This window comes from Cebus imitator, unplaced genomic scaffold (genome assembly GCF_001604975.1).
Source record: "Cebus imitator isolate Cc_AM_T3 unplaced genomic scaffold, Cebus_imitator-1.0 Scaffold73, whole genome shotgun sequence".
In the NCBI taxonomy this organism is placed as follows: Eukaryota; Metazoa; Chordata; class Mammalia; order Primates; family Cebidae; genus Cebus; species Cebus imitator.
The window spans coordinates 3444645-3459644 of record NW_016107388.1 but is presented as its reverse complement, the minus strand read 5'-3'; the positions used below and the strand labels follow the sequence as shown (position 1 = coordinate 3459644).

The window sequence follows — 15000 nt, the reverse complement described above, 5'->3', positions numbered from 1 at the left end:
CCAAAGTAAGACTAAAATTAGACTTTCCCTAACTTTGCTTTTTATTTTTCTTTGCAAATATTATCTGCATGGTATCCTACTTTTATGCCTGTAACCTAAGATTACCAGTGTTCTCTTTTCTCCTTCTTCTAAATATTCAATTACTCAGTGGTGATTATTATGTGGCCTTCTTGGCTTACTACAATATTAGATTAATATAGATTTCTTTTGCCAAATTAGCGGAAATCACTGTTGCACATAAAAGCAATTCACTCTTTTTTAGTTGTATTTATGTTATGGTAGGAGCATCATTTTAAGCTTAAAAGCTTTTATATTTTAAATTTGGATATACTGGGCCTTGGAGAGCATAAGGTGGTTGTATTTAAAACGTTTCAAAGTACATTGAAACTTTCATGAGATCCTAATGTGGTTACGTTTAAAGGAATCTTTTTTTTTTTAGAGTGGCCATTAGTATTCCGCTATAACATGAACCAGTAAGATTTGAAATTTCCTGGTTTCTCTTAAATTAGACAACCGCAAGTGACCTAGGAAAGACAGGAAATGTTGGGAGCTGTCCATGGTAGCTTCTCTTTAAAAAGTTAGCATACATACTCTGAATAATTGTCTTTCTTTCCATTTTTTAAAGTCAGAATTAAATTCTCATTAGATAAATTAATCTGGCACATGCAGAAATTATTTGCTGTTAATTAACAATGTTACTTGCAGAACAATCTTACTCCTGTAACTAAACTGCAAGACCCAAGCTTTAAGCTTTCATAATGTTAATGAATGCTTCGAGTTGCAGCTTTAAACTATTTCTACACAAATAAAATTTATAGCTATTAAATATGTAACTCCTCTTTAGGTTGACAACAGCTCATTGCAAATAGTTTCTATGGTAGTAGAGCAACGTGAACAAACATATCAAAAAATGTAACTTGCATGACTTTATTGCTCTTGAAATTAATTCTTGTCCTTATGTGACCTGCCATGTCTGCTATAGAAATCCAAAAGATCATAATTGTTTGATATGAAATGCAAAAAGAATAGTTAAATTGAAAGTTTAACATCATGAAATTCAAAATCCCAAGCGGTATATAAACATTAAAAGAAACTTTGGACGGCTAATCCTAGGAAATGAGTTTTATGGATTTAATTCAACAAGGCTTCAGAAATGGTTCCATCTGCTGCCTAGCAGCTGGTGAAAGGATAAATTTAATTCATTAATTCATTTGGAAAAAGGGATCCAAGTAGTAAAGACTTCATTGCTCATAATGCATATAGGTGAAAACACAAACTGAAATCCAGACCAATTGATCATCCTAGATAATGAGCTGCATTGTCCTTCCTTTTTCTGGTAAAGATCTTAGTGAATGAGTCAATACGGTGTTGATTTTTATGACAATAACCAATCATTTCCAATCATTTCAATGATTAAAAGAAAACCTGGGGAAATTTAAAGTAAATCTCAGTTTTTAATCTGAGGAACTCTAGGCATTAGAAATTATGCACTTCCCATTATGTGTATGTGTATGTGGGAGGCAGTGTGTATACTTATGCTTATAATATATTCATATATATACATCTATACATACACATATATATTATATACAAATTCTGAATCACTTCAAAGAAATGTTTATATTAAGCATGTCTTTTTCTATTTGTTGAAATATTCAAATAAGTATTTAGCACTTACTTATAACATTAATATAAGTAAAGTTTTCAAGATTCATATTTCCCCAAAGGTTGTGATGTTCAAAAAAACATTTATTTTATTTTCTCCTCTTTCCAGACTTCAAACTAGTTGCTTCAGTCTCTGTTTTTGGTCACACTCTGCAGAATGCTTCAAAATATTACAAAGTTGTCCATGAGGTAGTCTTTTCCCAACTTCTCTGCCATGTTAATCGTTTTGACATAAGGAGACAAAATCCACAAGATATGGAGAAAAGATTTCATTGGCTGGATTGTATAGGACCTTTTTATATCTTTACATGAAAATAATGGGGATTTAACACCATTCTGAGTCTTGGACTGCTTAAATTCAATCCATGTGATAAGGTGTTGGAAAAGTTGGTGTTGCCTCATCCTCTTTAGCTTATAATCACATTGGTGGATTTTCCTTTAACTGCTGGCATTTTAATGAGAGCCAGGCCTCCCTTAGAAATGTATACTTCACCTTCTCTACAAGGTAAATGTCTCTTGTTGGCCAGTTAGTTGATCTATGATAGAGATAAGAATACCCCTGAAAGCGAGGTTATTTCAGTAGCCAGTATACATTTTAGCAATTTTTTTTTTTGGATGGTGATTTCATGAATGGTGTTTTGACTTTTCTTTCTCTGTGGCCCACAGCTCACTGTGGTGGGTTTGTTGGATTTACTCTAAAGGTTCTGTTTGCACCCTGTGGGTTGGGTTAAGAATCAGGGTTTATGCATTTACTTGTACTGTGGCATTGTTTATACAGCTTTGGTTTAGTTTTGATCTTTTTTTTTTTTTTTTTTGCCTTTGAGGCTCTTCCACAGTGTCAGCTGCTGACTGATAGTAGGAAAACGGCCTCGTGGTGTGAATGAAAGGGACCTAGCGGTTGGTAAACAGAGATAAGGAATAAATAGAGCACAGGCAAAAGGAGATAGTTCTGTGGGGGCCCAGATTGCTGCCAGTCTGTTCAAGGGAGATGCAGAGCCTGTCCTTTTCCCAGATTAAATTAGTGTGCGAAATCTCCAGTGACCTCCTCCCCTTCTCCCCACACTCTTTAGCCAAGCTGAACAGCCTCTGCTGTAAAGTATTCATTTTATCCAGGGACAAGCTGGACAATAGAACTCTCCCTGATACTTATGGACAGCTGTCGTCATTCATAGTGCTCTCAGCATTTCATTTTTCATAGGAGTTAAAAGGGTTTTTACCTTGTAACTGAAAGAGGGCATAAATGCAACTTTGCCAGGTCTGAGGCTGCTTGGGTAGGGGGTAGGACTTGCCGGGGGAAGGGGGGTGAGGAAGGAGAAACTGCTCAAGAAGCAATTCTTTTCTGTTGTGCTAATATGATTAAAGTAAAACAGAAATTAAACTTCAAATCCGGTCTCCTTGCTAAGAGAAAATATCTTTGATCTGAAAGTTTCCTAAAATTAAGGTCAGCAGTGCAAACCAGACAATTCATCTCCACCTGCTTTACCCTTGTTTGAGCTAAATATGCATGCATTTTATTACCTGCGAATAACCACCAGAAAATATTAAGCCTGTAAGATACCTTTGTATTCTCATATATTTTTTTATTTTTTTAGTGATTTACTGCAAATATATTCAGCATTTGACTGATTAAATAGACCTTCGGCAACCTTGAGGGTCACTGTGTGGAGTATGTACATAGAAAATGCATCAGCCCATTGTACCCTGGCAGCTAATGAGATTGGTCGTTAAGTAAATGACACAAAGCCTACAAAAAAAGCTTAGCAGCTCACTAGAGTATCACAGAGTGTCCCTGCACACCACACAACGACACAAACACTGGACTAACGTAGCCCACCCCTGCTTTATTCTACATCACTGCTTCCCTGATGTCAGCGTGAGAGGCAGAACAAAGGCTAGGAGGCACCGGTAAGTCAGTCTGGCAATTAAGCCCTAGGGAGAAAGTAGAACAGATCTTAGCCTAACCGTGGGGCTGAAAGTCCGTTTCTCGACAAGTAGGTCAGAATGAAGGGATTTTGCTATCACTTGTGGAAATGCCGCTTCAGTGATCAGTGTTCTTATTTTGTTGTTATTGTTGTTTTGTTTTGCCGTTTCACAAAAGTTTGTAAATTTAAAAAGTAAAGTGAACCCATAACGCAGGTGAACTTGAATTCGAGAGGCAGGCTGTTTGTTGGAGAAATGGTACTTTCGCCAATAACTACCATTCAGATTGCTGGTTCAGGTTTGAAAACTTTCAAATGTATGAAGCAACTTTAAATTTAGTCTTACTGCTTCTGAAAGATAATGGAAACCTGGGGCATAAACTGTGTGCAGTGAAGTTCATTCGTGACCATATAAAACTGCCCTAGCCCCTAATATATATTTAATACCGTGGATGGAATAACTATTTCCTTGATCAGTGTCTTAAAAACCAACCAATCAAACACAACAAAACAGAAAAACAAAAGCTCCTCTTTTCCTCGTGTATTTAACTTCTCTTGAATCTGGAAATAGAATCATTACTGTGAATCTGTAATATTGAATAGGATTAGTGGTTATTTGCTTGCTGTACTTGGGAAAAAAATCAAAGCTTCTGACACTGGAGCAGCATTGGCTTGCTGTGTCCCTTGGAAAAATGCGTTTGCAGGATTGAAGTGTAACATTGCAGGATCCTTTTAGAGAAATATGGCAACAGGAAGTTGCCAGAAAGTCTTTTTTGCCTTGCTGAAATGTCTGTCTGCTTTAGATTTGTGTATTCAGAGGATGTTTAGTTCAAGAGAGGATGATATTGTTACAAGACATTCAGGTAAATTAAATATTTTATTCTAAAAACTGTCCGCTAAGTGGGTTGTCAGTGGTTTAATAAACTCTGACGGTCTCATCAAAAACATTTAAAAAGTATTGTTAACAGAAGTGTGGTGTTTTAAAATAGATGTGTTCATAATATCAGTATCAGTATTCAATTTTAAAGCCACTGTCATTTAATTTGAGAATGGCATGTCATAATCATCTGTTCATGAATTAAAACTGTATAGAAATCAGTTTGCTAACTTTCATTACTTACACTGAAAAATATTTATTTATATAAGTATATAGCAGCATTGTCATACTGAACAAATAGCTTATTAATAGCATTCATGAAAGATCCATAATATTGGTAATATGGTCTGGGTGATCAGAGGTCACATAATTCTTTACCATTTTTTCCATGAAGGACTTTTCCTCTATTAAATATGTTCCTAATGTACATTTTGTTTATATAATTTGTTTAGAACTATATGTGTGTCTGTAGAGAATGTAATATATGTTGTATATTACCAATTCTAAGTATTGTTTTAACAAAAGCCAGAAATTAGGAGGCAATAAATTTTGTGAAGAAAGTGATATAATAGTGTCTTTTTAATTTCAAGTAAAATATATGTGGGGAAGATAGATTTTGATTTTACTAAACTGAGATTTTTCTGATATGTCATCACATCATTATGCCTTTCATGTGATAGAAATCGTGGAAAAAGCAACCCATCTAAAAATGGCTACAGTTGCTACCTACCAGTTTTAGTTTAAGGCAGAGTTGTGTAACTACTTTACTCTTCCAGGCATTATAAATGCATTAGGCTATCCTTCTGTGATGAATGTTTTATTTTGAATCTCATGTATTACAATGTATTTTCCTATAGTTGTTAATGTTCCTACTGTTAATACAAGAATTGAGTGTTTCAGAAAACACATAATTGTTTTGTCTGGCTATAAATATTTTACCTCCATCCTTACCGTACAGCAAAGGGTATACAAACTTGACTGAAGTTTGTTTAGTTGCATCGCTGTGGATGGAAAGGAGTGGAGTTACTTTTGCAGAAATGTAATGGTCACTCTTCAAAACAGAATAGGTCTGTGTTGTCATTAAGATGAGAAGGGCCCAGATCATTACCTTTGGTTCATGCAAACTTGTTTCCACCTATATTGGTCATGCATCTGAAATATTTATTTTTTAATTTGAAGAAAATAGGCATGGCTTTATCTACTTTACAGCTTCCTTCTTTAAAGAAATTTGAGAAACTTAATTTCTGTTGTTAGAAAGAAACTTTGTATTACTGAACTTTTATTCTGATTCACTCATTTAACAAATAAATATTAAAACTGCTTGGTTCAAAGGACTGTAATAGATGCTGCCAGTAATACCTCTTTTCCATTTTGTAGCTCCTTTTAGAACCTATCTAATCCTTCCTAGAGAATAAGGCAGTCATCTTAAGTGCATATGAGTGACAAAGTGATGAGAGAAGCTACAATTCTCCCTTCTCGAGTTCACATGTCTGAAATCTGGTTCTTCCACTGACTCAGTTTGTGCCCCTGGATAAGTTCTCTAACTTTTCTAGGCCTCGGTTTCCTGGTCTGTTAGATGGGGACAAGGGTGATGGGAGATAAATGTTGCCTTATAACTTCAGTGAAAATTTAATAAGCTCATATACCTAACACCCCTGGCATATTGTGTTTGGTGTTTTTAACTTTCACTTGCAGTTTGAGACAGCGAGTGGACGTGCCAATGCCATGTCACACACCGCCTGTGCATTCGCTCGTACCCATACAGAACTCTTTCTCGTATTTTCACTTCCAGAGCCCCCAATTTTGTGAGAGACCCTGAAGCATTGTGACAATTTGGTTTTATGTGTCTGCGTGCTCATATCAAGACTAAGGTAACATATTAAAATTTCTAAAGCTATATTAAGTGTATGTGATTAAATTGGCTTATTATGCAGTTATATTAGTTGCTATCAAAAGTATACCTAAAATTTTATTACACTTCAACCGAAACTTTCTGTAAGCAGAAATATTTAATTTCATTTAATTGAAAATGAAAACATCTGAAACTTAAGTATTTACAGCATAGGTCTTTATTAAGATCATGGAGTTTTTTCTTTCTGGTTTTTTTTTTTTTTTTATTTTGCCCCTTTGGGATTTATTTCTTAAGTTTTTTAGCTTAGATTGTTTCTTTTAGTTCATACACTGAATTTGGTATAAGTTTTTCCTCCTTAAGAACATTATAATTGGAAAATATTTTATTTATTTTTGTCACTTAGGTAAAGAATCTTGAACTCAGTTAATTGCTGAATATTTTATCTTAAATGACAAAATTCCATTCCAGTGAACTCAAGAGAGATCTGAATTTCTTTACAAATGTTTGAATACAGTGTTGTCAAATGTTACATCAAATTTATAAATTTTTAGACAAAAATGTATGACCCTTTTGGTTTAACTTTTTGGATTTTGATTGCAGGAATGTTTGCCCTGATAGGATTTGGACTATACATTTAAGTTGTAACTTTGAAAGAATTTTGTTGCTGAGAATTTCTGATCTCATATATTTTGTGTCGTTAGGTAAATTGAATTGACCTGCAAAAATGTCAATGCCTTTAAAGTTCTATTAGTAATTTAGTTACACTATTAAGTGGAATTAACTACACCAGTATAAGAGCATTTTAGATCAGACTATTTTAATTTCTTTGATTTATACAGTGCAACTAACTTTGAAGGTGCTAGAGATATCTGCACTAATATCAGTTCTCCAAATATTCTTAACTATTCTATTTGTTGGTATGCTGGGTGAAATGTGTATTAATTGATACTATTCTAATGAAGAGTTACACTTTGTAATTCTATAAAAATATTTGCATTACTATTTTATAAAAAAAAAGAATGAAAATTTTTGTTGTACATTTTCTCTGCTCTTTCCAAGATTTAAAAGTAAACGTAGCTAGCTTAACTTAATTTCCTAAATTTTGAGGTTCCCTCATGAAAGAAAACATGGCAGAAGGCCAGTGTGTAAACCTCACCACATCCTTTTTTTTCAGATGTGTCATATATATCCAATTTCAATATGAGTGAATTCATGCTTGACATGAGATAAAACTTAGTTACCCTTACTTATAATGACAGGCAGAAGCCAACTGAAAGGAAATGGTTAATTATTTAAATAGAATAAACAGTATTTTCATTCCTGGAATGTAGATTAAAAAGAATATGAAAACAAAAAAAATGTTGCTGAAAACCCAATTTGTAAAAGAATACCATCGGATAGAAAGATGTGTCCACTGTTTGCTCTTTTGTTTCTATAGTATATTGGTATGAATTAGAATAAAGGTATTTACCTCTTTTAAATTTTCTTTCAAATATCAAACAATGGTAGAGAAGTAGTCTTAACATTTCTATTCTGAAGGATGAAAATGAGGTGAGGTTGAAATATGCTCATGAAGAAAATGAAATCAGGGAAAGATTGAGGCTGACAATATGACTACTCTGGAAAGGGGTAAAAAATGAGAGTATATGAAATATAAATCTATTATTTATGGAGTCCCAGATCTTTTTTTGTGTGAAAGACACCAGTGTCTACCAAAAGGGTTAAAGAAAATGCATTCTGTTGCATCTGCTTACTAAATCCCTTACTTTAGTAGAAATTCAAATTTTGTAAAGATTATTCGTTTTATTGATGCATATAATTATAATCACAAGCCATCTGCTGGTTTGGCAGGCATGGTTAAAATTCTCTAACTCTCATAACCTTTCAAGTACAGTGCCCTTGGGACTCTATTTCACTTTTATATTTTGGAAAACATGTAGGGACAAATAAGGGCGGTCATCTGCAGAATGTCAGACCTGGGAAATGAAAGAATGGGGATAGAAGTGGATGCTGTGGCTATTTTAACGGTAGAGGAAGTTATTTTCTGTTTTCTTTTTTTGCTTCTGACTTCATGAAGGATTATCCTAGTTTCTATGATGTATTTGGGCATTTTTTTCCTAGGGATTATAGCTCTGTCATTTCATTCCTGAAAGGCAGGTTCCAATTCTAAACAAAATGAGCAAACAAGAAAACTCTTCCAGATATTGCTTACATTAGTTTTCACAGGTACATGAGGTATATATTTCACTTAGACTTTCGGAACTAATAGAATATCCTACTGGTATTTATTTTTCTGAAATATTCACATTCAATCAAAGACCCTTCCAACCTTAGGCTTCAAATTGTAGAACAGCTTGCAAGTTTTGATACAGACCTTTTGGTTTAAAGGTCACATTTCCAAGCATTTTTATTTTGGTATGAAATCACATACTGACCAGGTTTCTCATGGCAGGTCTCATCAGCCTCATCATGGCCCTTCTTTGCTACTGTAAACATTTGAAGTTTGGTGAAGTTCCTTACCCGATGCCCTACTTCCTTGGGAATGTTTCTTCCATAATCAAATCTCATCAACTGGAGGATGCAAGGGTCGGGTTCTGCATATTAGGGTTAATACACAGGTCATTATCACAGGGACTGCAAGTAAGCTGAGAGGAATTGAAGAATCAATAGGATCCAGGGCTACTTGACTTTATCAAATAATGGAAACATGCACGTACACAGCTCTCTCTTTCTCTCTCTCTCTCTCTCTCTCTTTCATACCCACTCCCCATCACTCTGTGGAAAATCATTGACTGAAGAAATATGTCTTAGGTTTGGCAAATGAGAAAAAGAACTTGTGGTGCCAACACTGTACATGTAATTTGTTCATAACAATGATGATATATGTGACGATAATTATAATGATCCTTAATATTTGTGAAGTGCTTACACTGTGCCAGGCATGGTGTCAAGTTCTTTACATGCATTATATAATTTAGCACTCATAATAATTCCATTTGTATCCCATTTTTACAAAGGAAGCAACTGACTAGAGATGTGAAGATGCACTTGAACCCAGATTGAAGCAGCGTTGAACTCAGATTGAGCCCAAATCTGACTGTCCCCCAAACCCCTTTCCCTTAATTTCTCCTTAGGATATGGTGTCTCTGGGAACAGAACAGAGAGGAAAAACCAGTGTCAGCGATACAGTGTCAAATGCTGCTGAATCCCAAGTACATCTGTGTTCCAGTCCCAGTTAAATATCGTTAAGTACTTGAATGATCCTGATGAAGTGACTTGACAAGTTGCTTTACCTTCCTTATTAATAACATCTGTCACATTAAGGGTCATGCTAGGGGACCCCTGGAGCCCTTTTCATCCTCCAAATTTTGTAACTCCATGAACTTTTAAAAATTAAAACATCCTATGAATTTGAAAAATAATTCAAAGACTGCAGAAGCACTCATTATACCCCTGGAAGACATGTATATGTAGCACACCAATTAACCTTGCTATGAGAAGTAGCCTGTTCTGAGAATCACAGGAGCTTCAGCTCTGATGCTACACATTGGATGGAAAGTTAAACATTTGGCTAAATAGCCAGAAATGTTAGCTCCGTGAGTATAAACATAGATACACAGAAACATCTGGTGATTGAATTCTTCCTCTGAGTATTTTAGTGTCAAGCAGAAAACATTTTTGTCCAATAATAATAATAATAAAAGTACTGACATAGAGCCAACCACTCTTCTAATAACTTTTTTTTTTAGGCAGAGTCTTGCTTTTGTTGCCCAGGCTGGAGTGCAATGGCATGATCTCAGCTCACTGCACCTCTGCCTCTGGGGTTCAAGCGACTCTCCTGCCTCAGCCTCCTGAGTAGCTGGGATTACAGGTGCCAGCCACCACCCCCAGCTGATATTTGTATTTTTAGTAGAGGTTTCTACTAAACCATGGGGTTTCACTATGTTGGGCATGCTGGTGTTGAACTCCTGACCTCAAGTGATCCACCCACCTCAGCCTCCCAAGGTGCTAGGATTACAGGCATGAGCCACCAAGCCTGGCTACCTAAGTCCTGTATATCTGTTAATTATTTTAATTCTCACAATGTCACCAAAGCAACAGTCTATAAGGTAAGATTGGCTAGCATTCCCTGCTTACTGATGAGAAAACTGCACTATGGAGAGCCATGCAATCTGCCCACGATGCCATGGCTGCTTGGTCAGAGCCTGAATTCAACCTCAGGCACCATAGCCCCCAGAAGAGGTATGCAGCCACACCTCCAAGAGTCTGCCTCTGTGCTTTTACTCTATGGGCTTGTCATTAAGACTGCACTTGAAAGAGGCTCAATTGCTTTAAAAAATATTTGAAAAGATAGATTACAGGTTGCTAATATATTTAGACACACTTTAATATTTATTTTGTATTTTAGATCTTAATTAGGCAGTTACTGTTATAACGCTTGTACAGTTTTCTTAAATTATTATAGATTAATCTGCAAGCATTTCTAGTCTTTTGAAAATGTTATGTGAAAGTACTCTAAGAAGTAAAAAGAGTTAAGTTATTGAGGTTTGACAGAAATCTCTTAGAAGAGAAACTGTATTTAAAATTATTTTATTCTTCTCAGTACCTAGCAGAGAAACTTTAACATATTGAGAAATGTATACATGTTTGTTTATATAAAAGAAAGCATGTAGAAATGAAGAATTTCCCCAGTTTTGTGACCCTAATGGAAAAAAAAAGAAGGAAGAGTTTCAATTACGTTTTCCTCGGTAGATGCCACATCTACAAGAGATTACAATATTTTATTCCAGCTGGATGTGATGTAAAATGATGTTTGTATTTTTCATGTACTAAAGTTTTCAAGACAGTGAAGTAGAAAACATAACTATCAGAGCTAGAAAATAGTGAGCAAGTTATTTAGGTTCTGTGCAATCAGTTGACTAAGAAATATTTACAGGCCTAAAAGTATCAGAAGTATATAGACAATGAATATCCGCTACAACCTCTGCCCCTAAGAACCTCCTGAGCCACAGCAGAGGAAAGTGATGCAGGCAAAACTGCCAACCTTGGCTGTGTTGCTGTTCACATGCTAGGGCAGGTTACACGCCGTTTCACTATACTATTCAGACTTAACGTATGTGGGGCCAGAGCATCTCACCAGGCATAGCCAATTCTATTCTTCCTCTGAAAAATAAAGTTCTTGTCTAAAGAATAGAATGACCACCTTTGTTTGGCGTTAGCATCAGGGAAGATTTTACAGAAGAGGCATTTAAGGAGTCTTGAATCCATCCATTTGACAAACATATTGAGCATCCGTTAGGTTCCAGCAACTGAGTCAAGAAGGGAGAATGCCAACACAAATACTCAAGGAGCTTATGCCAGAGCAGGTGACAGGAGCAAGTGGCCATCACAGTAGAGTAGGAGCTGTGCTATGCAAGAGGCAAGCCAAGGACAGACATTTGACAACTGGTATAGCGTCGTAAGTGACAGGCATTAGGCTTGGATTACCAGGTGAATGGTTAGCAGAGATAGGAGATTCGGAAGGAAGAGGTTGTTTAGAGGAAAACATAATGAGTTCTTTCTTATACAAGTTGAATGAGAGATAATTGGGTGGTGATGTTGAGGTGATCAGTGGATCTGAAATTCAGGAGGGAGACCTGGGATGAAGAGATACATCTTTGGATGTGGTTTCCAAGGAGAATATATAGAGTGAGACATAAGCCAGAGACATAAATGGCTTCTCCAGGAAAGACTGAGCAATCATGTGAGTTGCTCTGAAAACAGACTGATCCTGCACCATTAAATGTGCTAGATAGCAGCCCATGAGTTGTGTAGGGAAAGCAAGGAATGAAAAGAAGTCTCTGGGAATATTAAAAAGTTTGAGCCAGCCACAGTGGCTCACGCCCGTAATCCCAGCACTCTGGAGGCCAAGGTGGGTGGATCACCTGAGGTCAGGAGCTCACGACCAGCCTGGCCAATATCGTGAAACCCCGTCTCTACTAAAAAATAGAAAAAAAATTAGCCCGGTGTGGTGGTGGGGACCTGTAATCCCAGCTGCTTGGGAGACTGAGGCAGGAGAATCACTTGAACCCACCAGGTGGAGGTTGCAGTGAGCCAAGATCTCACCACTGCACTCCAGCCTGGGCAGCAGAGGGAGACTCCTTCTCAAAAAAAAAAAAAAAAAAAAAAGAAAAAAAAAAGTTTGACCCTGAAAAACAGAGATAGTAGTAGGTAATGAAGAAACGTGTTTCTATGCTAAGGAGAAAGAACCAGGAGAGATAAGAAGACTGAAAGAAGCAGATGAAGTATGAAACAAATCTAAAGTGAGCCCAGTGGAGAACCTATCCTTAGAAAGGAGGAGATCTCTTTCTTCCTCTAAAACCAGAAGAAAGGAGGCATGCAGGCAGATTACGATACCTTTATAAGCCTATGGATGAGATGTTAAGATCATTCAGAGTTCATTGTCCCAAAATTTTTCTGTAAAATAAGGTAGGAAAATTCTATAGACTCAGTGTGAAGTGGTTTTAAACTGCAAGTTCCTTTAACATGTTAGTTTTTATTAATTATATTTGCATAGTGTAATTAAAAAGAAAACATTCTAACTCTTAAATTTTATATTATTACACATCAATTATATATAATTGATACTGGCATTGAAACTCAGAAAACTACAAGACTAACAAGAACCAGAAAAGGTAGGGATTTTTCTCTTGGATTTGAAACAGTCTTAAAAGATGAATGCGATTAGAAAGGCTGAAGGGAAAGTGGAGGCTGGATGTGGTGGCTCACGCCTGCAATTCCAGCACTTTGGGAGGCTGAGGCAGGCGATCGCTTGAGCCCAGGAGTTTGAGACTAGCCTGGGCAACATGACAAAACTCTGTCTTTGCAAAAAGTACAAAAATTAGTGAGGTATGGTGGCACGTGCTTGTAGTCCCAGCTACTCAGGAGGCTGAAGTGGGAGGATTGCTTGAGCCAGGGAAGTCAAGGTTGCAGTGAACCATGATCGTACCACTGCACTCAGCCTGGGTGACAGAGTGAGACCCTGCCTCAAAAAAGGGGGTGGGGTGGGCATATGGAGACTATTCTCCCATCTGGGGTCCTATGGAGAAAGAGTAGGAGGCGTGAGAGAGGGAAGAGGTTGGCTTCTCTAATAGAGAACACATGTTGAGGAGTTGAAAGTCATGTGTTTAGATCATAGCAGGCAGGAGATACAGGTCTGTTCTTAATTTACGTTTTTTTTTCTTGTTTATAAAGGGGATAAAATTTCAACTTGCTCATATTATCTACACCTTTACTACCTCCATTCCATCCAGGTTCATCTTCCCACACCCGGTTGACTGCCATGGTCCAAAAACTGATTTCCCTATGTCATGCCAGTGCTCAAAGCAGTCCAATAGCTGCCTATCATTCTTAAAATAGCATGCAGCACCTTACTGTGGTCTGTATGGTTTCACCTGTTTTCTTAACAGCTTTCTTGAGATATAATTCACATACCATACAATTTACACATTTCAAATGTACATATAGTTTAATGGTTTTTAGTCTATTCAGAGTTTTGCATTCATCACCATGGTCAATTTTAGAACATTTTTATTTCCCAAAAAAGAAACTCTGCACCCCTTATCTGTCACCTTCCAAAGGGAAGATACATCATCTTCCTCCCAGCCCTGGGCAATAACTCATCTACTTTATGTCTCTATAGATTTGCCTATTCTGGGCATCTCACATAAATAGAGTCACATAATATGGGGTCTTTGTTTTGCCTGGCTTCTTTCATCTAGCATGTCTTCAAGACTTATCCATGTTTTGGCATATGTAAGTACTTCATTCTTTTTATTGGTATAGATATGGGGTACAAGTTACAGTTTTGTTACATGGGTATATTGCACAGCGGTGAATTCTAAGCTTTTAGTGTTGCCATCATCCAAATAGTGTGCATTATACCTATTAAGTAATTTCTCATCCCTCACTCTCCTCCCACCTCCCACCCTTCTGAGTCTCCCATGTTTATTATTCATTCCATGTTCTATGCCCATGTGCATACGCTGTTCCCATTTATTAGTGAGAACATGTGGTAGTTGACTTTCTGTTTCCAAGTTATTTCTGGTAAGATAATGGCATCTAGTCCCATTCATGTTGCTACAAACAACATGGTTTCATTCTTTTCTATGGTTGAGTAGTATTCCATGGTAGATATGTATATGTACACATGTGTGTGGGTGGATACCACATTTTCTCCATCCAGTCATTCATAGATGGGCAATTAAGTTGATTTCATGTCTTCGCTATTGCGACTAATATTACAACAAACTTACCTGTGCAGGTATCTTTTTGGTGTAGTAATTTCTTTTCCTTTGGATAGACACCAGTGGTGGCATTGCTAGATCAAATAGTAGTTCTGTTTTTAGTTCTTTGAGAAATGTCTCTACTGTTTTCCGTAGAGGTTGCACTAATTTAGTACTTCATTCCTTTCTATTGCTGAATAATATTCCACTGATTTTCCTTTAATTGGTTGATAGACATTTGGGTGGTTTCCACTTTTTGGCTACTATGAATAATGCTGTTATGAATATTTGTGTCCCATTTCTCAAGTGGACACATGTTTTCATCCTTCTTGGGTATGTACCTAAAAGTCAAATTGTTGGATTATATAGTAACTCTATGTTTAACCCATTTCAGAAATTGCCAGCTATTTTTCAGTGTTGCCG

General features: G+C 36.5%; 1 protein-coding gene and 1 long non-coding RNA gene across 8 annotated transcripts in view; both read left to right on the top strand.

The window, feature by feature from the left end:
- The window catches only part of LOC108306691 (ST18 C2H2C-type zinc finger transcription factor), a 140950-nt gene that overhangs the window by 1505 nt on the left and 124445 nt on the right, over positions 1–15000 (top strand). For 2 of the 6 annotated variants that reach the window (XM_037739703.1, XM_037739697.1), the window contains exon 1: positions 6262–6332. The exons of 1 other annotated variant lie outside the window; for it this stretch is intronic. In XM_037739703.1, the coding sequence (XP_037595631.1) occupies positions 6303–6332 (30 nt within the window). In that variant the 5' untranslated portion in view covers positions 6262–6302. Of the gene's footprint in view, positions 1–4279; positions 4448–6253; positions 6333–15000 lie in introns of those variants that run through there. 3 more of the 6 variants (XM_037739699.1, XM_037739698.1, XM_037739702.1) reach the window with 3 other exon arrangements.
- LOC119471770 overlaps positions 1–15000 on the top strand; it is a 241325-nt gene that overhangs the window by 168869 nt on the left and 57456 nt on the right. The window contains exon 3 of one of the 2 annotated variants that reach the window (XR_005200851.1): positions 6254–6332. The exons of the other annotated variant lie outside the window; for it this stretch is intronic. This is a non-coding gene — a long non-coding RNA (uncharacterized LOC119471770). The remainder of the gene's footprint in view (positions 1–6253; positions 6333–15000) is intronic. 2 annotated transcript variants of the gene reach the window in all.